General features: G+C 37.2%; 1 protein-coding gene and 1 long non-coding RNA gene across 3 annotated transcripts; both read right to left on the reverse strand.

Annotated features, from left to right (window-relative positions):
* Window positions 1–40: 40 nt before the first annotated feature.
* LOC125058281 (conserved oligomeric Golgi complex subunit 7) lies at window positions 41–27,948 on the reverse strand. 2 transcript variants are annotated; one of them, XM_047662336.1, is made up of 17 exons: window positions 27,782–27,948; window positions 27,610–27,696; window positions 26,796–26,876; window positions 25,422–25,595; window positions 24,076–24,222; window positions 23,339–23,456; window positions 20,918–21,087; window positions 15,841–15,942; window positions 14,528–14,654; window positions 12,634–12,767; window positions 12,170–12,301; window positions 10,683–10,869; window positions 8,844–9,008; window positions 7,491–7,585; window positions 6,939–7,022; window positions 770–863; window positions 41–188 (listed from the first exon to the last, which is right to left on the reverse strand). In XM_047662336.1, the coding sequence occupies exons 1-17, from the start codon at window positions 27,782–27,784 to the stop codon at window positions 91–93; spliced, it is 1,998 nt and encodes a 665-aa protein (XP_047518292.1). In that variant the 5' UTR covers window positions 27,785–27,948; the 3' UTR covers window positions 41–90. The 2 variants fall into 2 exon arrangements, with proteins under 2 accessions (XP_047518292.1, XP_047518291.1); XM_047662335.1 differs by having other exon boundaries at window positions 12,170–12,304; window positions 27,782–27,946.
* Window positions 2,757–5,528, reverse strand: LOC125058282. Its single transcript, XR_007118367.1, has 2 exons — window positions 3,183–5,528; window positions 2,757–3,093 (listed from the first exon to the last, which is right to left on the reverse strand). It is a non-coding gene; the product is annotated as an uncharacterized LOC125058282 (long non-coding RNA).

Below are 27,948 nucleotides of genomic sequence, written 5' to 3' on the forward strand. Positions count from 1 at the left end.
ATTGTTCCCAACTATACTTTATATAGGATAATGAAAATAATTTTATTTAAAATATTTATTAATTATATATAATAAGTTAACAAATACAAGTTAATGGCTGGTAGTGGCACTGCGCAAAGATTTCTCCAAATTCTTAAGCGCGGGAGTTACGTTCGTCCCTAAATCTTCAACCACACTTGTTAAATAAACTGAAAAATAAAACACATTAATATACCATCTTCTATATATATGAAAATGAATTGCTGTTCGTTAGTCTCGCTAAAACTCGAGAACGGCTGGGCCGATTTGGCTAATTTTGATCTTGAAATATTAATGGAAGGTCATGGAAGGTTTAAACGGTGGGAAACGTAAATAACAATAAAAGAAAAATACTAAAAACGACAATTGAATTTTCTAATAAAAACTGTTCTTAGTTGGGAAATTGGACGTCTTTTTAGAAATAAAAAAATGTCACTTGGTTGTCATTTATTTGTAGATTCTTTCAGAAATATGTGTTTCATAGCATTAGTTTGCAGTCTGCTGTATGAGGTTCTTTGGTTTGTTTTAAAAGTTTTGATACAAATAGATGTTGGTGAAACGAAGTTCACGGGGTCATCTAGTTGTCTATATAAATTAAATGAATCGCTTAGCTAAGCTCAAAAAGACCATGGCTGGACGAATTCGAGTATTTTTTTAAATCTATTCCTTGAACTCTGAGGAGTTTTTAGAGAAAAATTGCACAGAAAAGCCTTAACGGACCCTCAACCAATTTTGAAAAACTGGTGCTTACCAATATCTGTGAGACAACGTTTCGTACCAAGCGGGTCCATGTTGCGTATATTAAGTATCTTCTCAGCGTATACTTCGCACGTATACGTACAAACCTGGAAATACGTACTGCTAAAGATTTTATGGCCAGAACTTTAAGCAAATTTGAATTTGGAATGTGGATATCATGTTTACCAAAGAGTTTACAATTGTATGAAAACGTTACTGGCTGTCAATAATGAAAAAAAAAACGAAACTCATTGTTAGAAAAAGCGCGGGAAACTTCGTTCATGGTAGACGTATTTTTCACGGTGTTGAATATTTAATTTAATTTTACTAGTTAAAACGCAGAGGATAAGCTGGTAGTTTTAATTTTTGTATTATATGTAATCTTTATATCATATTTGTGTATAGTGTCATCGTGTAGTCGGTAAGTTTTTGTAATTTCTGTAAATATTGTATGAACAAGCCCCCCGATCTAGGTCGGGGGGATGATGGCCTTGTTGGCTTGAATCTCCCTGTGGGATCAAATGTATCTGTTGGTTCACAAGATGAATTTGACAAAATGGATACCGATTGTTCGGTATCATCTCAAACAGGTGAAGGAAGTCGTAAACGAACACGTTATTTGCGCCTTTGTCGGCAATGTACGAAAATTAAGAAAAAGAAAGGTAGTGGTTCTAGCGGTGATTACTGTCAGTGCGAAAGCTTATGCAATGTAGAAGATGAGTCAATTTTAATTAAAAAGGTTACTTCAAAACCTATATCTCAATCCACGTCATCTCCACACTTGCAAAATAATAATAATTCACATAGCACATCCTCTCGACCATCAACATCTTACACGGAAAATTCAAATATCTCTCAAGACTCTAACGCGGGAAATTTAAACAACACCACAACTTCAGTAACCAATACGGACCCCCGTTCGATTGGCCGTACTGAATATGTTTCTACCGATGTTTCCCCTTATTTTATACATGTTCAACGTATTCAAAGTTCACCTGACGACGGGACCATTCTCCATCCAATAACATTTGGCAATTTTTTAAAGCAGAACAAATTTAATAATATTATTCCCGGAAGTGTAAAGCGTATAGGAAGAAACAGGTGCGTAGTTGGCTTTTCCGATTATAAAGACGCCAATAATTTTCTTAACTGCAATCTTTTGGAAACGAAAAAGTTAAAAGCCTTCATTCCCACTTTCAGCGTAACAAGAATGGGTCTAGTTCGCGGGGTCCCTGTAGATTGGAGTGTAGAGGAAGTTCAACAAAATGTATCCGTACCTATAGGATGCGGCAAAATACTTAAAATAAGACGTTTGAATCGCAAGGTAAAAATTAATGACTCGGTTTCTTGGAAACCCTCTGAATCAGTTGTATTAACATTTGATGGGCAAGTTTTACCAAAAAGGATTTTCATGTGCTATAATGCTCTTCCAGTAGAAATATATATTTATCCTACCATACAATGCTATAAATGCTGCCGTTATGGTCATACCAAAGTTCAATGTCGTTCTAAGACTCCAATATGTTATAACTGTGGAGGTCAACATGCAGGTGTATCATGTGACAGGTCAGATAAAGATCCTCTGTACTGTGTAATGTGTGAAGTCGAAGGGTCCCATTCAGCGATAGATAAGTCATGTCCAGAATTTGTGAGACAGACAGAAATCAAAGTTAAAATGGCTCAGAGCTGCATGTCTTATGCCGAAGCCAGTAAATATTTTTCTTCTATTAAGCCTTCATACGCAGATGCATTAAGTTCAACAATTCCGGAAGTACCAAAACCCGTATATTCTTTCGCAGCGAAGTCTGTATCTCGTAATAATTCTACTAATGCCTCAAATAAAAAGACAATATTCTTAAAACCTCGCTCTCCTCGTAAACCACAACATGGTTATGATCGTGTTGCTCATTATAATGTTTTAAAAGATTTCCAAGTTCCAGAGCCTAAAAATGGCAGTGCTCTGGTTGGACACAAAAATAAAGAAGAAGAAAAATCTGATGTATTAGAAATGATACTAGCATTATTAACTAGTTTAATAAACTCAAACTTATTGAAACCGTCCCACGTTGCCTCTATTAATGAAAAAATTAAATCAGTTAATGTTATTAAAAATAATGGATTCCAATATAATTCAATGGAATTGCAGGAGTGTTGTTCCAAAGAAACATGATTTGATATATTTGATAAATAAACATTCTCCCGTTGTTGTTGCGTTATCTGAAACGTGGTTGAAGCCAGGGTACCTATTAAGGATCCCAGGATATACCTGCTTGCGTGATGATAGATTTGATGGCCATGGTGGCGTAGCGTTACTTGTCAGGAACTCAATTAATTTTTCTGAAATAGCGTTTTCTTCATTAATCTCTAATGATGCCATTAATATTGTCGGCATAAAAATTGATAATATTTCTATAGTTTCCATTTACCTAGCTCGTTCCTCTTTTGTTATTCTCAATAGCGTTAATAATTTACTTTCTTCACTTAGTCGTCCATTCCTTCTATTGGGTGACTTTAACTCTCATCACCAAATGTTTGGTTGTGGCACTACTGACTCCAATGGTGTACGTTTAGTTGAAATATTAGATTTACATAATTTGTGTTTACTTAATACTGGCTCACCAACCAGACGTACAAAGCCTAATGAAAAGCTTAGCGCGGTTGACTTATCAATTTGTACTCCAGATCTTGCTTCTTCTCGTTCTTGGTACACTTCATCATCTACTTTTGGCAGTGATCATTTCCCGATTATCATATCCTCACCTATTAGACGCTCTCCTTATCAAAAACGACAACCTCGTGTGAAATATAAATTAAATAATGCTGATTGGCTTGCATTTAAAATCCTTGTCGAATCTAAAATAAATGATTTGCCTGAATTAGTTAGCGGTGGTGAGACCAATTCCTCTAAAGCTTTGGCTACATGTTTAATAGAATCTGCCGATCAGATTTTTTCTGTCAAACGAAATCCGTCTAATAAGATTCCTTTTCCTCCATGGTGGGATAGAGAATGTATGGTTGCTGTAAGCAGAAGAAAGGAAGCTGAGAGAGTCTATGCTGAGGACATGTCCAATGAAAATTTAGATATTCTCAATGAAGTTATTAGTACCACACGTAAATTCCTCAGAGATAAAAAGCAGGCAGGCTGGAAAAATTTTTGTACTTCTTTATCTCCTTCTACGTGCCCTTCAGAAGTTTGGACAAGTATTAAACGTTTTCGATCTGCTTTCAAAGAATCTTTATCATCGTCTTCACTTCCCCCTTTTTTAACAAATGCCTTTTTAGACAGATTAGCTCCTCCATCAGCTGCTGAATCGATCTACTTTCCTTTGGAATCGTCTTTGATAGATGACATTTCCTCTTTAAACTCTCCTTTTTCATTACATGAATTGAAAGGTGTGCTTTCACATGTTAAAGATTCATCTCCTGGTCAGGATGGTATTATGTACTCATTTTTATCTCATCTTGGTGATACTGCCTTAATGTATTTTTTAAATTTAATAAACTCCGTCATGGTCACAGGTAATATTCCTGAAACATGGAAGTCTCAAGAAGTTATAGCGATTAAAAAACCTAACAAACCTACCAATGATGTTGCCTCATATAGGCCTATTGCGTTGTCCTCCGTTTTAACTAAAATTGCTGAACATCTTGTGAAGAATCGTTTGGAATGGTTTATAGAAAACAATAATTTAATAGCCAATAGTCAATACGGTTTTCGGAAGTCAAAATCTACAATAGACAATTTAGCTATATTGACCACAGATATTCGCATAGCTTTTTCGCGTGATGAAGATATTGTTGCTGCCTTTTTGGACATCTCTGCCGCCTATGATAATGTGAACATTTCTATTCTACAACGCAAATTATTAGAGCTATAGGTTCCTACGTTATTAATACGTTTTATCATCAATTTACTATCATGCAGATACATATCATTAATCGTTCAGAAAGATGGTAATATTACCGAGTTAAAGCGTACAGTTTTTAAAGGCCTTCCCCAAGGTTCGGTACTAAGCCCACTTTTATATAATATTTACACGTATGATTTAGAATTATCTATAAATTCCCATATAAATGTGCTACAATATGCAGATGATCTTCTTTTTTATTCCGTTGATAAATCTGTGGTTAAGGCTTGCAATTCCATGTCTAGTTCACTTAATTGTCTTAATATCTGGTTAGTTAAAAATGGCCTAGATCTATCAGTTTCCAAAAGTTCTATAGTCGTATTTTCCAAAAAACGCACAACTCCTATAATAAATGTGACCTTCAATGGTCAATCTTTGCCACTCCAAACAAAAATTAAGTTTTTAGGAGTTATATTGGATTCAAAATTGTCTGGACTTGCCCATTATGAACATGTTGTTATGAAATGTGCACAGCTGCTTAACATCATGAAATGCCTTTCAGGTGTATGGTGGGGTGCTCATCCGTTTTCTATGAAACTTGTGTATAACGCTCTTATAAGATCTGTTTTAGATTATGGCACATTTCTCTTAGATGGAGGAAGTGTCTTGGGAAGTAAAAAACTTGATGTCATTCAGTCAAAAGCTTTGAGAATTGTGACAGGAGTAATGAAATCAAGCCCATCCAATGCTTTACAAGTAGAATGCTGCGATCCTCCTTTAAAATTAAGAAGGCAATTTTTAAGTGATCGATTCTTGTTCAAATCTATGCAGTTTTCTAACCACCCTCTACATGGAAGGCTGCATGAATTGAACAATATTATTTATACATCCCGTTACTGGCGTCACAAATCATTACCATGTCTAATAATACGCTTTCGTAAATTTTTAACATTACACAGCCGCATTCATCGATCTCCATCATTACCCATATTTATGACACAATTCAATTCTTTAATTCTTGATCCGGATATAAGATATAATATAGGCGTCCGTAAGCAAGATATTCTGGAAACAAATATTCGTTTCATGAGTAGCGTTGAGGAACAAAATTGGGAAGGTTGGGATTATATTTTTACAGATGCCTCTAAAATCTCTGTTGATGATTGTGTTGGAGTTGGTCTAATTCATTGGCAACATAAAATAATTCAAAAGATTAAACTTCCTCCTGAATCCTCGGTTTTTACTGGAGAGTGTTTTGCTCTTTTAAAAGCTTTAGAACTAGTTATTTTATTAAAATCTAAAAGTACAATCATATTTTCAGACTCAAAAAGTGCACTACAATCTCTTGAAAAATTTCCTTTCCAAATGAAACTTTGTTATCCTATTATTTGCGAAATACGTGATAAGCTTTTAATATGTTCTCAAAGAAATTACACCGTTATCTTTGCATGGATTCCAAGTCACAGTGGAATTAAAGGAAACGAGAAAGCCGATGAGCTTGCTAAAGAAGCTATAAAGGATGGAGACATAGTCCCATACATTAATTATTGTCATGATTTAGCTGCTCTTCCGAAAACCCATCTTTGGGAGTCATGGAATGATGTTTGGTTGAGAAGCAGCAAGTTCAAAGGCAAACATTATGCTGAAATTCAACCCAGGATCAGTAGACCATGGTTCTTTGAGGTTAAAAGTTCTAAAACTGTCACTTCTATCATTTCCAGAATGCGTTTAGGACATGTTTGTACACCTCATCATTTAGCAAGGCTTCGTATTATTGATAGTAATATTTGTGAGTGTGGAGAAGATATTGGTGACCTTGACCATATTTTCTTTTCTTGTTCCCAATATGACCGTACCTCCTTTCTGAATTCTTTACAATCACTTCATGTTCCGTTTCCGACTAAAATCTCCTGCCTTTTGCTTTATCCTTTATTGTATTATAATGTATTATCTTCTTTCATAATCTATAATAATATTAAGATGTAATATGTTTATGTACATATTTTATTTTTAACCAGCTTATCCCTTTATTTCCTTTTTTTATTTCTTTGTTTATTTTTTTTCGCGTGTAGTTTCCCAAACTTTTACTTGAAACTGGCATAAAGTTGAAGCTGTTGCCATAATATTAAAAAAAAAAAAAAAAAAAACTCATTGTTATGAATTCTTTTATTTAATTGGAAATATTTAATTACACAAAATTATTTCGGCTTTCTGCCATAGATACCGTATAATACAGTTATCAATAGTAGTAATACAATTTCCGAATAAAAAAATAATAAAAAAATTTAATATCTCTGGTAGATTCTAGAATACTATATGAATAAAAAAAAGTACCTCGGATAAAAATTGCCACGGCGCCTGTTTTTCCGATAAATGCATTTCCAAGTGCTGCGGTAATGTCATCAAATATTGACCAATCTGGAAAAAAAAACAATATACGTTTCATTAGATGCTCAGTTACCATGGTTACAATTATTCATCGTAACCATGGTAACCAACCATAAACAATTTTCACTCTTCTATAAATGACATTTTGTTTTTATAATACCACCTGAGAACACAGCTCGTGTGTTTCTATTAAGAAACATGACATTTTAACACTTTATAGAAAGCTTTTTAGGTCTGGGCCTCAGATTTCTGCATCTGTTTCATGATTTTTCAATCTAATAGGCAAGTAGATCAGCCTTCTGTGCCTGACACAGGCCGTCGTTTCAGTCTAAGGCAAGCCGGTTTCCTCACGATGTCTTCCTTCACCGCTCGCGTTAAATGCGCATAGAAAAGTACATTAGCTGGAAATTGAACCTACGACCTCAGGGATGAGAGTTACAAGCTGAAGCTGAAGAATAAATATTTTTGGGAATCCTTTACTTGTCTATGGCTTTATACCTCAGTGATATACTCCTGTGGCGATAGCGCGAAGTCTGGAAGATCAGTTGACAGCGCATCATTATTGTACCATAATGATAGGTTCGGAATTTTATCTGAAAAAAAAAACGAATATCGATTATACAGGGTGTCATTTAGAAACGTTATGCTGATATCGGATGATAGGGAAAGTCGTGGAAAACCCAAGAAAATTGAAAAATTCTATATCTCGTTCATTGCCATCCGAAATTAAATTAATTTTTTGCAGCAGTTTTCTATGACATATCTAAACTCTTTTGACGTGACGTCTAATTAATCGATAAACGCTGGCACGCACGAAAAAGCATGACTCATTGTCCCGTTACGCTCATTGTACGCTTGCGCCATATCTATCTATCTTCCACTCGATAGGCCTATGCGTCCGAGGATACACTTCTTTGCATCCATGCAAAATAGTGGTAATTAAATAAAAATGATTTATTTTATTCATAAAAGTATGAAATCATTTTATCAACGTTTTGTTATGATATTGTCACGTTAAACTATCGTTCGTAAACCGATTTTTTATGATATTTTTTTTCACATCCTGTTTACAGTAAGTAAACAACAGAAAAAAAAATAGCTGGCCTGGCCTGATGAATACGGTTCGTTCTCAGACTGATTTCAGTCCGGTAAAATATTCATTGTATATAATTTGGATTAAAGCGGAAATATTCTTCGTATATAATTTACATTCGAGCGGAACTTTACAGTTACAGATAGTAAAAATGCACAAATTATTTTCATCAAATAATATGAGCTATGCAATGTTGGCCAGTGTTAAAATTTTTTAATTGTCAATACTCAATGGCGGTGTTAGACGTTCACTGTTCTGTTCCACAATCACAAACAATAAAAAAAATGTAAAGTAGGTTTGCGGACGATAGTTTATTTTGACAACGTCATAACAAAACATTATTTAAATAATTGCATAACAAGTATTCGAGTGGAAGTGAGATAGGCGCGGCGCAGGCGTAGTATGTAACGGGACAGTGAGCGTAACGGGACAATGAGTCATGCTTTCTCGTGCGTGCAGCCGCTTTCATCGATTTATTAGACGTTGTCACGTCAAAAACAATTACAACCCACTGAGTGTAGGACTAATTCACCAAATGATACTTGACAGTCATAATTTCTTATATCATATTGACATAATGGGCTACACTAGCCGCCGTCAGCTTGTGGGTGTGTCGCCGACCTTTGAGGGAATGGTACGTTCTTGTCTTGAAGTCTTGGAAATACCTTTTTTAGCAGCTGGAAGAGGTTTTAAAAAGTGCTGCGTTGAGCGTTAAAAAGCCTAATATCTGATGATGGAATTCTATTATTAATACTTACCTAATTGAACATCAACTGGATTCCTCAATATCGTCCTAGCGAGGGTCTTCAACTGATCTCGTACTCTACGGAGCTCCGCCAGCGAGGGCGAAGCCCTAGTTTCCCTGGACTCCTGGCCTAACAGGACAGGAAGATCGAATAGGGGATTCTCATCGGGGGTTTCTTCTGAAATTTCAATATTATATTTAACATTAACGAACGTAATAGAATCTGTGCAGAAACAGAACTATCGTGATGGATGTGTTAACGTAAAATTGTAAACACCGTTAGATTGTAATCTATCTCGCGAGATTATAAACTGTCGAAAGATTGTGAACCTCAGCGTACTGCTTACAATTTAACGTATTAATATTCGGTAGATTGTAATCTATCGAAGTGTAACCGTCAAATTGTGAAACGGATCGTACCTCGCGCGCTGATTGGTTGAACGGAATATACCCCGCGCCACCATATTTGTTTGTTAATTCGTTTGTTGTCGAATGTAAATTGATTGTTTTGATGAATGTAAGTTGATGTCGTGTTGAAAGTAACTCACAGCTTTGCAGGCTTTGCAATGCCTATTTCCCACATACTCTATATAACTCGAAATTAGAGCTTATGTATCACTAAGCTATAGTGCACCGACTATTACACATTATCTATTTATTTAAAAGTTCTAAAACTAGTGTAAGACATCACAAATTTTACGCAAATACAAATCAATTACATTAGAGCATTACCAAGCTAGCAAGGGAATAAAACAGGCAACCACAAAATAACAATAAAAATTACAACTAAATATAAATTTAAACTCCATTAAGAGCATGATAAACAAAGTTACGGAAAGTTGGGAGATATATAAATACTAGCAGACTCGGCCAAGCGTTGCTGTGGCTAAGGTTTTTGTTATATTACATAGTATAGTATTGTCTTTGATTTACATAACCTTTACACATTTAAAGAAAAAAACTTTTTAGCCGGATTGAAGTTATGGTCACCGTGACCACGCACGCTGTAAAGCACGCGAAACGTCGGATAAATTTAAAATTATGTTAAATAGTTGTAAATTTATAATAATACATAACTTCAATCCGGTTAAAAAGTTTTTTCTTTAAATATTACATAGTAGTAAACTATTCAAGGGAAACGGTAGGAGAACACCAGTCATGGGGACCACCATGCTTTTTTGGTGGTTATGCCATTCAATTGTAGCTTATGTGAAACGTTAGTACTTTCAACACAGCGCCATCTGTTAGAATTGTGACTGTCAAACAATAAACAAATATTTTGCAATAAAATAATATTGCGGGTATAAATTGAGATGTAAGCTATCCTATCTTTTAAGTTGGATCAAACTACACACGGTGTGCAAATTTGATTGAAATCGGTTAAGTAGTTTAGGCGTCCATAGCGGACAAACAACGTGACACGTAATTTATATATATTAAGATTTTCATCAATGTTAGTAATCAAGTTGTAAGAGCGAGCCTATTCACTGGAACATTAAAAGTAGCAGATAGGTAGATACATATAGTAGACTTTTAGTCCTTGACATGTTAATTGTCAAATATATATTTGTCACTACACTAATTAAAAGTTTATACACTGTATAATGCGTCCTATCTCATTTTCTCCAACGTTATCAATTCTATGAGATTGAAATTCTCTTTTGTTATATGCGCACATAGTGTACGCCGGGGATTGAACCTAAGACCTAAGGATGAGAGTCGCACACTGAAGCCACTAGGCCAATACTGCTGAATTGGAATCATAGTTACCAGAAATCGGGTTATAGTAAAAAATAATAAAAATATATTTATTATATATATATATATATAAAGGTATATTTAGGGACTCTACCTGGTACAGTCTGCCATTTAACCATTACATCAATGAGTAGACCAGCAGCTGTCTCCAAGGTCAAGGACGCGGGGAATGTCACGCTAAGGACACCTTCATGTTGACCTTTTGATGCTGATGAGAGGAATGTGGTCTCAATCAGGCGCATGTGACTGCTTATTGAACGGAGGATTGTGGTCATAAATGTCTGCAACGATGTTTGAAATATCAATTGAATATAATATATTATATAGAACAACTCTTTGTTTAAAGAAGAGAGGGCATACCGATAGTAGGCCCATCTGATGTTAAGTAATACCGCCCACATGGACACTCATTTAGTCAAATGGCTCGCAAGTGCGTTGCCGACCCTTTTTTTAAGATAACGGAGGGCAAACAGGCAGGAGGCTCATCTGATGTTAAGTAATACCGCCCATGGACACTCATTTTGCCAAAAGGCTCGCAAGTGCGTTGACGGCCTTATTAGATTTAGATTTAGACGGCTCATTGGTCTAGTGGTTAGTACCCCTGACTGCGAATCCATGGGTCCCGGGTTCGATCCCCAGCTGAGACGAACATCGATGTGATGAGCATTGTGATTGTGTTGGTTGGTGTTGTGCTTAGGTCTTGGGTGTTTAAATATCTATTTAAATGTATGTATATCCGTTGCCTAGTACCCATAACACAAGCTTCAAAAGCTTAGCATGGGACTAGGTCAATTGGTGTGAATTGTCTTTAAAAAAAAAAACGTGGTGCAATTATTCATACTTGAACACCGATGATGTTTTTAATACATAATTATTATTTTATTAACTAAATTACCATTTTTTTGTTGGTTTTGTATTTATATAAGGGCACAGAACCAAGACCTTTTTTGCTAAGACCCAGTTGGCTATTTCATAAAATATGGACATAAGTTAACAATTATGATAATAATTAATTTGTTATATTATTTGGTAATTGTTACCACATTTATGGTGGTATTTCTATATACAAAACAACAACAAATTTTAGTTCTGCCTTGCGATTCTGTAACTCACTTTTCGAACTCACACAGCTGTTTTCGCATCGGCGGTCGCTCTCAAATCAGTCGTGAAGCAGTCATTTTATGATTTGGCATTCTGAAAAGGTGGGAGCTTGTAGTTTATTGTTTATCAGAATGCCAAATCATAAAATGACTGCTTCACGACTGATTTGAGAGCGACCGCCGATGCGAAAACAGCTGTGTGAGTTCGAAAAGTGAGTTACAGAATCGCAAGGCTGGTTTTTTAATTTGCCTTAGTATCATTAATATAGAAAGACTGGAAAAATTTAATTATGGGATTTGGGCAGCTTAATTACTCAATAATTAATTTACAAAGAATTTTTACTTCTGACATGTGTACTTTGTATGCACGCTTTTTTTTAGTTTTTCTGTACTAACTTAACTCCACTATTCGAGTGTTTTTCATGTGTGATATTTAAAAGTGCATTTTTTAACTTGATGAATTTTAGTCAAAAAAAATTACCTCCAAGGCCGAACTAAAATAGGTAAATATAGCATCTCCTGCAATCTTCTTTCCTCTGTTATAAGAAGAGCTCAACCAGTTGTCGCTCTCTTCTGCTATTGATTGTATCGCTCTAGAGTTTTCTAGAAGATCCTTCTGAAAATAAAGACAAGACACTTTAGCTGCTAAAATTTGTCCAGCTCAAAAATAATAGTACATAATCGTATTAATTTTTTGTAGGAATCCTCGAAAATTAATTTCGCTTTCAACCATAGATAATGTATGGGTATATACTTTGAACCAATAGTTCAGGAGTTTAAAAAAAATCGAGTATACATTATGCGGGTAGATCAAAATTTCATACCTCATCCAAGTGTTTCAGCCTATATCTATATCCCACACTAACTTTAAACCAATACCTAGTTCAGAAGTTTAGAAAAAAAAATTATAAGTATACATGATGCGGGTAGATCAAAATTCCATACCTCATTCAACCGCGGATCATCTAAATACGCGAGAAATATCTGGGTCTGAAGTTGTTGATAACTCGGCATCATTTCTCTCAACGGGGCGTAAACAATTTTGCCCAATTCTCTTAGAGTTGCTTTTGATAATTTCTCTGGAAAAAATATCCATATATTAGGAACATTTAATGGAACATGTTTGGTTATACGTCAAATGTGGCAGACCTCGTACGTTAGGCACGTATGGAAAACTAAATCTTTAAGAATCTGGCAACCCTCAGATCCAGAACTGTTTGACAGAAGTCTGACCACTTGCCTATTTTCAAAAATGTCCAAGACAGAAGAAGAAGAGTTGACATTTAATGTGTGTAAATAAAAAAAACGTGTGTGTACTTATATACACGCGTTAGAAGTTATACTTCTTTGGCGTAATAATTTTCTTCGAGCACTTTAGAGGGAAATTCCCTCTTCGAATTGCATTTTCTTGTCCATTTTAATGATCACTTCCACGAAACGATATAATATGTACTAATCATGATATTTTACAATAAACACTATGTTTTTTATCACGTTGGTTTTCTTGGTTTAAATAAACACGACTCTGAAAAACTCTACGCCATGACAGACACTGAAACTTGTCGATAAAACAGAGCAAGCGCTAACTAGCGGCCCAGACTGAACAGCTTGCTAGTTAGTGGACTGTGAAAAGTGTGTTTAAAGTTTATATGTATTTAATGTCAGGAGTATCTGAATAGTATATGTAATGTATGTAAAAGCAAGCTGCACTAGATGACTAAGTATATGAGAGGATGAGACGTAAGAACCTAACAACCCTACGGATCCCTAAGCCCTACAGACGTACCCTAACACATAAATAGTGAATATATAAATATATAGATAAGTCCGGGATGTCTGCACCAAGAGACCGAAGGTAACAGACGGAGCCCTACGGGTAGGATGAAAGGTTCAAGGTGGGATTATCTCAAAGCTACCGGGCAGGCTCACCACGATAATTAAGGGCTTGAAGTAGTCTTCGCCACTTTGAGAGGAAGCGAGAAATGAACAAGACAGAGCAATATTCAAATCTGATTTATTGTTATAAAACAATACCTTAAATACTAATTACACCTATTCACACATACATGGTATTTTTCTAGTGAGCTGTTGGTGTATCGCACAACCTCAGCTATTATAATTTGGAACACATATGAGCCGTGTCAACAGCTGATCAATATTTAAATAAAATATAATTAAAATTGCTCTTCAGCTGTTAATATTTAGCACACACCGGATCCATGTCAGCAGTTCGTTCATGTTCAAATGATGAAATCTGAACAGACTGTTTTACCGATGTTTGAACAGATATTCAGGGTGTCAGTTTTTGAGCATCGTAAAAATTTACTCTCATATTTTTTTCCTAACGGGCCAAAAGAAGTATAACTTCAAAAATCTACATTCAGTCCTCTGACAGGAAAAAAGCGTTGAGCGAAGGAAGTGCGTATGATCGGTGCTTGTTTCCAAAAAGTCAGCATATTGCTATTAAGTATATTTCGCGTGCTCCGGGGAACTAAGTCGTAAAAGCAAAAACTATTAAACCGCATATTACGACGGTAATTTTGACGAATGTCTATAACGTAATAATATATTACCAACATTTTGAAACAGGAATATATGTTTAACAATCTTTCTGTCTAAACTGTCGCTAACTTCTATGACTATTTGGTATCTTTATGGTTATTGCTATCTATTTAAAAAAAAAAAAATTAGATAAACGAGTATTACTAACATTGTGCACAAAATAATATCCGTAGAATAAAGGGGGGGGGTTATTATGTATGTTGTTGTTCCATAAACCGTTTACAGATATCCAAATTTTTTATTAAAGATGGCGCTTATATACCTTATTAGTACATACCTTTATTACCAACACCAATGAGTCTAACAATACAATCAATAAATTCATTTATATCTGCTTTCAAATCGATCAACATGGTCATCCCTTCATCAGCTGATTGGCATAATTTAAAATTCGCCGACACAATCTAAAATAATTAAATATTCGATTTTTATTAACATACTAGCTGACCGACAAACGTTGTTTTGCTATGTATATTATTTTTAGAAACCTTGTTTTAGTTCAATAAAAATAACTATCTACTATAATAAAAAATAGGGGTTGATCGTAGAGGGGTGAAAATTAGGAGTTGAATGTATTTTTGTATGCTGTATCATAAAAAAGCCGTGTACATTAAGGGGTTTAAAAGATAGATAGTAGCCGATTCTCAGACTTACTGAATATGCATAAAAAATTTAATAAGAATCGGTCCAGCCGTTTCTGAGGAGTATGGGAACGAACATCGTGACACGAAAATTTTATATATTAGATGAAATTACATTGAATACCACATCGCCACATGTGTCTCATTAGAGTTGTAGTCACAAATGTCTGAAAGAGTAATTATCAGAAACGTGTCAGACATTGATCAAACAACCAAAAACTCAATTAAAATTAGGCCTAATTGTAGCCTATTTGAAGAAACAGTACAGCCTTCTAGCGAGCTCGTTAGAACCCGACACTCATGACGTCACGAATTGATGTTTGCCATCACTCGAAAAGTTCGACTCGCGATGAATCGGCTCACACAATAATGCGCATTGCGAACGTAAGTGCAGTGACCTCAGTTCAATGACCGACCTTGAGCATTTTCATAACCAATAGTTATAACTTTTAAATATATTCACTAACTCCCTCGATGCAACCTTTAAAGCTAATAGCTTAATGCATGGCCAATTCATAAACTTGCGTATTTGCAATACAAGTGTATGTCTCAGCTTTTCAAAGGCCTGCGACGCACTTGCGGAGCCTTCTGGCAATGGGAGTTTCCATGGGCGGCGGTATCACTTAACATCAGGTGAGCCATAGCCCGTTTGCCCCCTGTTCTATAAAAAAAATTCTTAGTTTTAAACTTTTTGTAATGTTAAGAGTTATTCTTTCCAATAAATATGTTAATCTTATTTTTAAATTATCAAATTGTAAAACAATGAATTTCCTAACGGGGCTTTTAATATATATTTATAGGCCATATCCGGCTCGAAGGACCATTAAAATTGTAATAACCAAAATTGACCATAAAAGTAAATTAGAGCGACAATTAAAATTATACGTATAAATCGTTGTACAAAGCTTCATAAAAGATTGCCAAGTTTGTTATCTATTGGGTAAAATACCTTAGTCGGTGACGGATCCAAAGACAAAAGCAGGTCTGTGTAAAGTCTTATCAATTCCGCTATAGGCGTTTCCGACTTTAGTACCGTTGTCAGCCACTCAACCTAAAACCAATTTAATATAAAAATCATAATACGAATGGCGATGCAGAAAACATACTGGAGACAAGTGATCAGTCTTCTGTCTGGCACACGTCATCTAATCCAACGAGAGCACCAAAAACAAAACATCATTTTTTCATATATAGTCCATTGAAATGTTACATGGGCTGACCATTTGTTAGAGGACGCAATATTGTTTATGGGACATAAATAAGGGGGGTCAATACCAGCTTAAACCCAAGTTTGTGGGGTTGTCCCCTTGTCGCCTGGCCACCATCTTGGAAAAAGGGGTGAAAACACGTTTTTGGCACGTTTTGACACGTCTTCTTTACTATCCATCGTACAAAAAATTTGTAACGACATATTTTGTAGCAAATTGCTTTGCCTACAGTTGTCTGTGTGACTTTTTATCATAAATCCAAAATTCAAAAAGTTAGAAGTGAAAAAAAATCCTTTTTTGCTTATGACCTTTTTATTTTGATTTTATAAAAAATATACCAGAACAATTTTGTAGAGGATCTCATTCTGAAGATTATCCTCTTTTTTTTGAAGAAAAGGGACCGAGCGATTGAGACCGATTAAGAGAGAGTGAGAAGGGCGAATTACTTTATAGAAATTCTGTTTTATATTTCATACAAAATAATTTATTGAAATCTCAAATTTTTTTTTTTTTTTTTTTTTTTTAAAACAGGGGGCAAACGGGCAGGAGGCTCACCTGATGTTAAGTGATACCGCCGCCCATGGACACTCTCAATGCCAGAGGGCTCGCGAGTGCGTTGCCGGCCTTTCAGGAATCGGTACGCTCTTTTCTTGAAGGACCCTAAGTCGAATTGGTTCGGAAATACCTCAATGGGCAGCTGGTTCCACAAAGTGGTGGTGCGCGGCAAAAACTGCCTTGAAAAACGCTCAGTTGTGGAACGGCGGACGTCGAGGTTATACGGGTGGAATTTCGTACTCTGCCTCGACGTCCGATGACGAAACTCAGCTGCAGGTATTAATCCGAACAACTCCTCTGAACACTCTCCATGGTAAATGCGGTAGAAGATGCAGAGAGACCCCACATCTCTACGCAACGCCAAAGGATCAAGCCGCTCGGAAAGGGATTGGTCGTCGACGATTCCAACCGCTCTGCGTTGAATACGGTCAAGTGGAAGGAGCTGGTACTGGGGAGCCCCCGCCCAGAGGTGAGAGCAGTACTCCATGTGGGGCCGAATTTGCGCTTTATATAGTTGCATGCGGTGGCCCGGAGTGAAGTACCGTCTCGCCTTGCTGAGCACACCAAGCTTTTTGGAGGCTAATTTAGCCTTTCCCTCCAAGTGACCGCGAAACTGAACGTCGTTCGATATGTCAACGCCAAGTATTCCAATGCTGGCTGTGGCTTTAAGAAGAGTGTTTTCGAAAAGAGGAGTAGCGACAAAGGGTGTTTTTTTTGCGGAAAACGCGCAAACTTGTGTCTTCTTGGGGTTAAATTGGACTAGGTTTAGTCTGCCCCAGTCTGAGACTCCACGTAGAAGAGTTTCGACTTCAGACACAAGTTTGTTCCGGTACTCATCGACAACTGCCCGAGAAATACCTGCCCGGCCAGTGTAAAAAGTATCCCCAGTGCTGTCATCCGCATAGCAATGAATGTTGCTAAGTTGCAACATATCATTGATATGCAGAAGAAACAGGGTCGGCGATAGAACACAGCCTTGTGGGACCCCCGCGTTCACGGGTTTAAGGTCGGAGCATGCTCCGTCGATGACGACCTTGATGCTCCGATCAGCCAGAAAGCTGGAGATCCAATCGCATAATTTCTCGGGTAGCCCATAGGCTGGAAGCTTCGAGAGCAGTGCTCTGTGCCACACCCGATCGAAGGCTTTCGCTATGTCCAAACTAACCGCCAGCGCCTCCCCCTTGGACTCAATTGCCTCTGCCCATCTATGAGTAAGGTATACAAGAAGGTCACCAGCCGAACGACCACGACGAAAGCCGTACTGATAATCGCTAATCAGCTGGTGGCCCTCTAGATACCTCAAGAGCTGGCAGTTAACAATGGATTCAATTATTTTGGAGAACAAGGAGGTTATGGCTATTGGGCGATAGTTGGACGGATCAGAGCGATCGCCTTTTTTAGGGATCGGATGTATCGAAGCGGTTTTCCAGCACTTCGGGACAGTGCCAACCGAGTACAGGTACCGGAAAAGGCGCGTTAAGACCGGAGCCAACTCAGGAGCACAAGTACGCAGCACAATTGGGGGGATACCATCCGGCCCGCTCGACTTATGAATGTCCAAGGAAGATAGTGCTCTGCGGACAGCACGTTGCCGGAATGTGATTTCCGGCATCGAAGAATCACACCGCGAAATGGTCGGTGGTGATCTTCCTCGGTCATCCAAAGTCGAGTTGGACGCGAAGAGACAGCCTAAAAGGTCGGCCTTCTCCTTCGCAGTGTGGGCCAGCGAGTCATCCTCCCTGTGCAGTGGTGGGATAGCGGGCTGACAAAAATTCCCTTGGACAGCTTTGGCGAGAGACCAGAAGGCTCGAGTCCCTGAAGGGAGTTGGGCCAATCTCTCGCCAAATCTGGCAATGTGCTCTGACTTTGCCTTAGTGATTTCCCGTTTGAAGGACCTGGAGGCTGAGTTATATGCTGTTTTAAGTTCGCTGGTATTGGCATCACGAGATTTCGCCGCTTCTGCCCATGCCTTAAAGCATTCTCGCTTTCGACGCGAGGCCGCCTTGCAAGAACGTTTAAACCAGGGCTGAGACCTGCCACCGATCGGCACCGCAGAAAATGGAATAAAGAGTTCCATGCCCTGCAGAACCACTTCGGCGACAGAGGAGGCGACGGAATCTGGAGCTTCCGGCGAAAAGCACATAGGCCCCCAAGGGTAGGACGCAAAGAAAGACCGCATCCCGTCCCAATCTGCTGACTTATAGTGCCAAATACGGCGACAACCCATAAAGCGGGGCCGTGAAGGGCGCGTAGATGGCACAGTACTCCGGACCACACAATGATCTGATGAACCCAATGGCGGGTCAACAGAGACTTGATAGTTCTCCGGATGTGAAGTCAGCAGAAGGTCCAACAAAGAGGGTTTATGACCATCCACATCTGGTATTCGCGTAATCGCAGGGACCATTTGTGTCAGGTCGTAGGCTAAAGCAAAGTCGTGAAAGGATCTTCCCGCGTGATCGGTAGTTTCAGAGCCGAGCCAATCGGCATGGTGGGCGTTAAAATCGCCAAGTATCACGATTTCAGCGGTAGGAATCCTTTCGAGCAGGGAATCTGTAGCCATTTGGATGTGCTCAATGAGTCGGTCAGTTTCGGTATTTCCGCTATGGGACCTATACAGGCATGCGTAGAATCGCGGATGGTCATCGCAGTCTACGCGCAGCCAGAGGTTAGATAGGTCCCTTCCTTCAAGCGTCCCGAGGCGACGAGAACAGATATCCTCTCTGACGTACACGCAAACTCCAGCCCGCGGCACAAATGAATGTTCCAATTTGTACCCCGGGTAGGAGAGGTAGGAAGTATCAGCCGGGGAGGAAATCTGAGTCTCGGTAAGAAAGAGCAAGGCCGGCTTCGCAGTCTCTAAATGGTAGTGGACTGCGTTGATATTGGTATTGAGCCCCCTAACATTTGTGAAGTCCACGGCGAGTGTGGACGGGGGTGCCTTTGTAGGATTGCTCCGTTTGCCCCGAGAACGATTAATGTTATTATTACCGAGCGCAGAATTGCCCCCCCCAGAATACGAAGGGCAGCCTGTGCGTCCACCACCGGGCGCAGAGTGTCCCGGAGTTGGACGCCCAGAGGGGGATTCTCCACCGCGAGCGCGTGTGGTACCCCCCTGGGGTAGATTCTGTTTTTTTTTCTGCACCTTCATATTTCTTGTAGAGGGAAGGGGGGGGAATGGGCTCCGGAAGTCTCTCTCACCGCACGAAACGCGAGTACAATAAGGCAAACTTATTGCATCACTTCACGCCGGTTTTCTGAGAGACAGTGGTACTGCCCCGGTCGTGCCTGCCCATTTGGCGTCAAATGACGAATTGTAAATTAAAATGCTACGTGTTTTTATTATAAATTTATTATTTGTATTGAAATTCGACACTTTTAATATTTTAATGACAATTAAATTCCTAACATATCTCTCTTTTTCCCTGCCTCTAAGTCTCGGAAATCTAAAGTTTCAGATTTGTATAAATATGAACAAGACTTAAAATTAGTTAGCCAAAGAAGTTTCACTTCTGACATGTGTACTTTGTACGCACACACTTTTTGAAGTGAAAACTTCTTTAGCAGCGTTGTACACTTTTTTGGAATGGGTAAAAAATTTTAAACTCGCGTCAGGACACGTGACGTGATCGAAAATTCGTAAGACGGATGGAGAGTAGACAGCTGGCGCGGCGTATTTAATGTAATATAAATGTCATGTTTGTGTACGATAGCGCAATAAATATTGTATTCTACCACATACATGATACATAGTACTTTTATACTGATAATTAAAGCTATTCGTGCAAAATTATTCCCTTACCATTCCAAAATATCAAAAATGCACAACGTTAATATTTAAGTTTTCACTTCTGCCGGCACTCCTGGAGTGCAACCCGTCGTTTTTACACGCTTTATATTAGCTTCACCTGTATGTATGTATGTATGTATAATATGTAGTAACCGACTCCTTCGAACTCGATTTTGACCCACTTTTAACGAACAGATTTAATTCAAACTTTGCGCACCTGTCAAAGATGACAATGCAATAATCCGAAAAAAAAAGAAAAAAATTTAACTAAAAAATAATAATTAAAAAAAACTAAAAAACACGCTTTTAAAGCACATCAAACTAAAAAGTGAAAAATAATTCCTTATTTAGGCTGAAAATGGTAATGAACAAAAAATACTGGTATTATTGTGAAAAAGCGTGGGGCGCTCTTGTGCATCGAGCAACCCGATTTTTTCGAGTTCTTTTAAACTATTATTTATTTTAATTCTCACCTGTCTATTAGCATCACTGGTGAGTTGTCTAGTAAGTGCCGCGAGAGAGTGAGAGTCAAGACGCCGCCAATTCGACGAATGTCTAGCGGCAGCAGCGCGTCGCCAACAACGATGTGCGGACACGGAACGATTCATACCGCAGAATATTGACACATAGGCACTCGTGCGATCTGTTAAACACATGAAAATAATATACAGGGTGGCCAAAAAGCCGTGGATCAAACGCAACTAAGGGATTTATTTATTTATTAAGCTTACGACATCACACACAGTACTAAATCTACTAATTATTTCACAAAATCTTACATCTAAAATGTGTGACTAATTTGATTAATTAATTACAATTAAATAATCAAAGACTGGAAAAAGAGTCATTATAGTCAATAAAGTTCAGTTTACATTTGAAAAATTAAATAAATAAATATTTATTATTATTCTCTTACGTTAAGTGTAACATAAATTCTATTATTATTCGAATGTTTTTAAATTATGTCCAATGCCGTAGCATTTTCCGTGGGCAACTTCGTTCTGTTAATTTTGTGTCACGGTGCGCGCATCGTAAAATTTCACTCTCATCAATTTTTCATAACGCGCCTAAAGAAGTATAACTTCAAAAAGAAAAATCATCAGCAAAACAGCGAAATTAGGTTCGAGAAACCCCACAATGCTTTCTCTAAAACCGATCAGCCCACTACCGAATATATCCAGCTCCGCATAAGCGAGAGGTGCCTGAACTCCTAGGTTGGTTTTGGCTGAAGGAATTTGGAAGATATTGAACCTAGGGAATGAGTAAGGGACGACAATTTTAATATCCTATAAGAGGTCACTCTGTATATGGTTATTGAGCAATTTATGCAAGAAGGTATAGAAGGTCATCTGCAAAAAATTGTTCTACGGGAGGTCCCTAAGCTCAACCCCTGCAGAGTTATAATTGGAACGAAGTTCCTTATCGCGCGTTGTGAAAGGGGGCTAGACGGAAAAAAATCTTACGAAAAGTTGTCACGACACTTTTTTGCTATTTGCTATTGTAATACACCGGTTCTCGTCCGATCACCGAAGTTAAGCAACGTCGGGCGAGGTCAGTACTTGGATGGGTGACCGCCTGGGAACACCTCGTGATGTTGGCTTTTTTTTTTCGTCGTAAGATTGGTGTCGAGAAAATCTATCATACTGTTATGATACCAATTAACATATAAATTAATCGAAAGGAATTTCGTTCCATCCGGGTGTCCCTTGACACCTCTAAAGTTTTTATTTTGCGTTTTTATAAGAAACTTGACTTTTTATACTGTCTTATTAGAATTCGAAAAAATCTACATACTGTATCTTTTCCATAATATCCACTAGATTGGTACTGATGAGTCCTTGCATTAGACATACTATTTAAAGTTGTTTATTGTGTGTATTGAAGATAATATTAAGTTACTAGCTGACCGGGCAAACGTCGTTTTGCCATGTAAATCATTTATAATAAAAAAATAGGGGTTGATCGTAGAGGGGTGAAAATTAGGGGATGTATGTATTTTTTAATGCTGTAAAAAAATTAAGAATAATTTTTTTATCTAAAAAAAAAAAAAATTAGGGGTGGACTACCCTTAACATTTAGGGGGATGAAAAATAGATGTTGTCCGATCCTCAGACATACCCAATATGCACACAAAATTTCATGAGAATCGGTCGAGCCGTTTCGGAGGAGTTTAACCACAAACACCGCGACACGAGAATTCTATATATTAGATACTATATAAAAATTCCTCAAATCATAACTTTTTGTTTACTTTACCCCACTGTGAAAAAAATACTCTACAGTGACCCTGTAATACAAGTTAGTTTTTTCATTTAATAGGGATTTTGAAAAGCGGGTATATAAACCCAAAAAATAAAAAAAATGTCATGTATTAATACAAAAGAAAAATGCTTTTAGTATTAAAAATCTGCACACAAGAAAAATAGACTTAAAAGGCCGATGACGCACTCGTGAGCCCTCTGGCATTGAGGGCGTCCACGGGCGGTGTCACTTAACATCAGGTGAGTCTTTTGACCATTTGCCCTCCTGTTCTATAGTATAGTGCAAAGATCTTCCAAGCAACACTTACTATAAAATATAGTAACACTCAAATGAACACCTACCAATACTCATCATAAATTTTTGGGGGGGGGGGTCCTTTTGTAAAACGTTACGATTCGGGGCGGGGATTGAAATTGTTAATATTAATTTCGACTTTCCAGTACTTTACACCACATAATGGTAACTTTAAGGTAATAAAGAGTCAATCGGTGGAACGTTTTACAATTGGGTACATAAAAACGTTACGGCGCGTTACATGGGGGGGGGGGGGTTAATAATCACCAAAAATTGCGTGACGTAATACTTGAACGCTCCCTTATTGAGAGTCTAATTGCTCTACCATGTTCACTTACCTGCATCCATTTGAGTGAGTGCTTCAATGAATGCGGGGCTTATTGCCGCCTCTAGCCTATTGTATAACAATTCCAACTGAGTACGTTTCTTTTCATAGTCAGGTGCATCGCTAAGAACCTGAAAAAACACAACATAAATATCTATGGAGAAATCAGTTTAAAAAAAAAGTGCGTGCGTACAAAGTACACTTGTCAGAAGTGAAACTTCTTTGGCAAACTAATTTTTAAGTCTTGTTCATATTTATACAAATTTAAAACTTTACATTTCCGAGACTTAGAGGGGAAAAGGAAGATATGTTAGGAATTTAATGAATGTAATTGTCATTTCAATAAAAATATCAAAAATTATATTTTTTTTTAAACACGTGGAATTTTAATTTACAATTCGTCATTTGAGATTTCAATAAATTTTGCATAAAATATAAAATACAAATATTTAATAAATTCTCTTTACGAAATTTTAATTTTAAAAATATTTTCTCTAAGGTAATTCGCCCTTCTCACTCTCTCTCAATCGCTCTCTGCCCTTTCTTCGACAAAAATGCACATCTTCGTGACGCTAATATTATTATAAGCGCTTCATCCGTAAAAATTTTACCCTAATGCGCCTTAAGTTTCACTTCAAAAAAAATGCATAATAATGTGATGGATGGTAAATGCTTTCCCTCCGACCTAGAAGGATTCTCGATCTAACCTCTGATTGGCTCACCCTAAGGTTAAGAAATTGCAGAAAATACCTCTAAGCTATCAGTCATAGCAACCACCAGTTCAGCCACCTCCTTCAGCTTGTCAAGTTGTGTTGGTATCCCTGCTTCCAAGGTGTCTTCGAGTGAGGAAGCCAATGCCGCCCATTTATCTGCCTCGCGGAGGGCTGATGCTGCATTCTGTGAACAGATGTTTGGACTTATGAGTATCAGGTCTCAGATTCGGTTTCCGGGTAAAAAAGTATTTCCCCCAGAAACGGAAATATAATTCTGCAGTGCATAGTAACTAAAAGCCATAATAAGAAATAAAAAGAGATACTCAAAATAGAAAGACTTAAAAAACAATAGGAGTTACTAAAGAATTGTTCAAACCGGCTTATTATAGACCGCACGTATACTATAGTGCGTATGCGCACATGGCGTGTACAATCATATAAAAGTTTCACGTTTATAATCCTCACACATAAAATAATTTTAAAAATATAATATTAATAATTAAAAATTAATACAAAAGAATGGTCCCTGTGGCAGTGTACCTTTAATGCTGGCAGCATTTCCTTGCTGTATACGATACTTACTTACGATACTTATTCGTTAAGGAAAGCACCAGCTCTGGGGTCACCGGTACTATCTACCAGGCGCCAACTTAAATCTTTAATTAGCGTCTGTGCACTTGACACACCGGCCCAAAAATCTCTACACCAAAGGTCACAAAATCGAAGTTGGACGAAAGACGTTTATTATTGTCTGCCCCCCCCCAGCTTTTTTTCTGCCCCCCCCCCCCATCTTCCAAGGGATCAACGACATCCCATCAGCGCTTGCCATTGTCTCTAGCAATACCATACATAATATAAAATAAAATCCCCTGGCTGTATCTATCTATGTATGAATATGATAGACTCAAAAACTAGGAAACAAAAGTTCGTAGGATTTTATCAATTGATAGTGATTTCTTAGTAACATTTACGTGTACATTCATTAAGCTGTGATGAGGGCAAAAAAATTAAAGGCCTGTATTCAATTTGATTAGGAGAAAACAAGTGTGGACAGCGACTGATTAGTGCAGGTGCTTAGTGATTAAGAGTAGACAGCGACTGATCAGTGCAGGTGCTTAGTGATTAGGACTGGACAGCGACTGAATAGTGCAGGTGCTTAGTGATTAGGAGTGGACAGCGACTGATTAGTGCAGGTGCTTAGTGATTAGGAGTGGACAGCGACTGATTAGTGCAGGTGATTAGTTGGCTGCGTTGCAAAGTTTTTTTGAGAAGTCTAATCACTTGCACTCGCACTAATCAAAGTGAATACAGGTCTTTCGGTGATAGTTTAAGAGGTCGCAAACATGCCAAAATACAGGCAAAGCAGTATCGACTTTCTCTTACCTCTAATCGGCTCTTCAATAAATCTATCTTCTGTAAGCTCTCAATAGAGTGCCCAGTCTCTTCTTCCACGCTCTGAACCTGCTGTTCTAAACTCCTTAACTTCTGTTGGAGTAACGCACCTTCTAGTTGTAACGACGAAACATCTTGAATGATTCGAGGCACAGTGGTAAGTATCTGAAATTATTTTAAAAACTTTAATTATCTTTATATATATAATTCTTCTGTGAGTGTGTATGTCACTGAACTTCTCTCAAACGACTGGACCGATTTTGATGAAATTTTTTGTGTGTGTTCAAGGGGATCTGGGAATGGTTTAGATTCACAAATCAGCCCGCCAGATGGCGCTGCTTACTTAGTCGGTACTTTCATACTTTGCTTTACTAATTGCTTGAAATATCATGCAGGACAACGTCTGTCGGGTCCACTAGTATAAATATAATAAAATAATAAATTAATTTGAAAAGCTCCGTTCGGTTTTTGATGTCGGTTAAAAATAAAAAATGAAACTCAAATGTTTATTGTACTTCTCAAACTCATCAACTTATAATAAGGCTTATGGGGGTAAATATCTATTTGTTTGTATTTGAGTTTTTATGTGTGGGTAGTTTTATTATTACTAATAAGTGTGGGTAGATAATTGTTATAAGTAGAAATTGTCTCGGTGCAGGCATTATTGTTTAGTCTACTACTTTAGTACTCTAAAGATAACATAACAAAATTTTTCTGCAGATTTATGTTTTCTATAGAACAATGGTAGCGTTGCATCTGATCTGTTAAGGGTGTACAGTAAGTGTAGGGTAGACTACGGACATCCACCCAAAAGAGAGTTTATTGCCAATTTTTCTTGTCCGTTGTACGCCCTCGATTCGAGAACTGGCAGTTAATGTAAAATTATTAGAAGCATTTAATATGTATTTCTTTATTGAGGTTCATAAGTGTACATTGTGTTACCTAAATTAATAAATGATTTTGTATTTTCAAATAACATTATATTATGTAGTTTTATAAATATTTTATTTCATAGTATGTTTTTTTAAACTAAATAAATCGACTGTCTATGGTTTTACATATCATACAACCTGAGGTCTTTTTGATTAATTTCAAATGGCAGTTCTCGTTTGAAATGCAAATATGCAAAATTGGCAGAGAAATATAAACCAAAGTTTGTGTGTAGAACACACATTACAGCACTAAAATCCACCCGTTTAAAGATATCATATTATAAAAACAGAATAGCTATGATTTCAATGCATGCCCCTTGGATTGAGACTCATTTTCTAACCACTAGGCCAACACTGCCCTTGACCAAATAATGGCTATTAACGTAACATGGGTACTATTAAAGCAAGTAGATAATTATAATTACCAACTTACTTGAGTTGTTGTTTCATCTAATGAGTTACTAAGTTGTTTCATATACAGTTGAAGTCTTGTCACTGTATTGGCTACGAATATCTGAAATTATGGTAAAATTATTATTGTATAAAGTGCAAAGCCTGTTATATATGCCTATAAAACTCAAGTGGATACCTATTTTTAATTATAGAGCCCAGATCAAAGATAGGAAATACAATTGTCCAGCAAGATTGTTTATGAGTGTCAATTAAAAAGGTACCCACTTATTCGCTTCTATCATACATCAGTCTTGTAGCACTCTTTTAACTAAAATATACTTTTGTCTCTTTCTGCCAAACTGTGTATACGCTCTGATGATGAGAATTAAAAAATAACTATTAGACTAATTTAGTTTGGGTGAATATAAGTGGGTTTATTTTGAAAAGATCAAGATAGAATGAATAGATTAAAGTAAACTAAGCATATCAGATTATAAGATATAAAACTATAACAATATGCATTTGACAGCTCATTGGTCTAGTGGTTAGTACCCCTGACTGCGAATCTATGGCTCCCGGGTTCGATCCCCGGCTGAGACAAACATCGATGTGATGAGCATTTGGTGTAGTGCTTAGGTTTTGGGAAGTTAAATATGTATTTTTATGTCTATCTATCTATAATATGTATGTATATCCGTTGCCTAGTACCCATAACACAAGCTTCACCAGCTTAGCATGGGACTAGGTCAATTAATGTGAATTGTCCAATAAAAAAAAATGCATAAAACAATTTATTGCTGATATCTCATAATATTGGTAAGAAAATAAAAGTGAATTTAACTAAATTTACCCACCTCTTTTTCTTGATTCCCACTAATACTCCAAGCTCGGTTGATCCAGTCCTTGGGGTCAAATTCATTATCAGCGAAAGTTTTCAAGTCCTAATTAAGAAAACGGACATAATAAGGATTTGTTTACTTTATGAAAACCTAAACTAATATCATCATTTGAATATATAGTACATACCATTTTTGCACTTTACGTATGTAAGTTTAGTAAAATTATTTGAGAACACTTTTTACTTCATAATAAACACAATATGATTTTATTATATTTTACTACAATTTCTTAATGACATTGTATGATTACTAATTTAATAACAAATAATAATAGCAGACAATATACATTAGACA

Source organism: Pieris napi, chromosome 18, assembly GCF_905475465.1.
Source record: "Pieris napi chromosome 18, ilPieNapi1.2, whole genome shotgun sequence".
NCBI classification, from domain to species: domain Eukaryota; kingdom Metazoa; phylum Arthropoda; class Insecta; order Lepidoptera; family Pieridae; genus Pieris; species Pieris napi.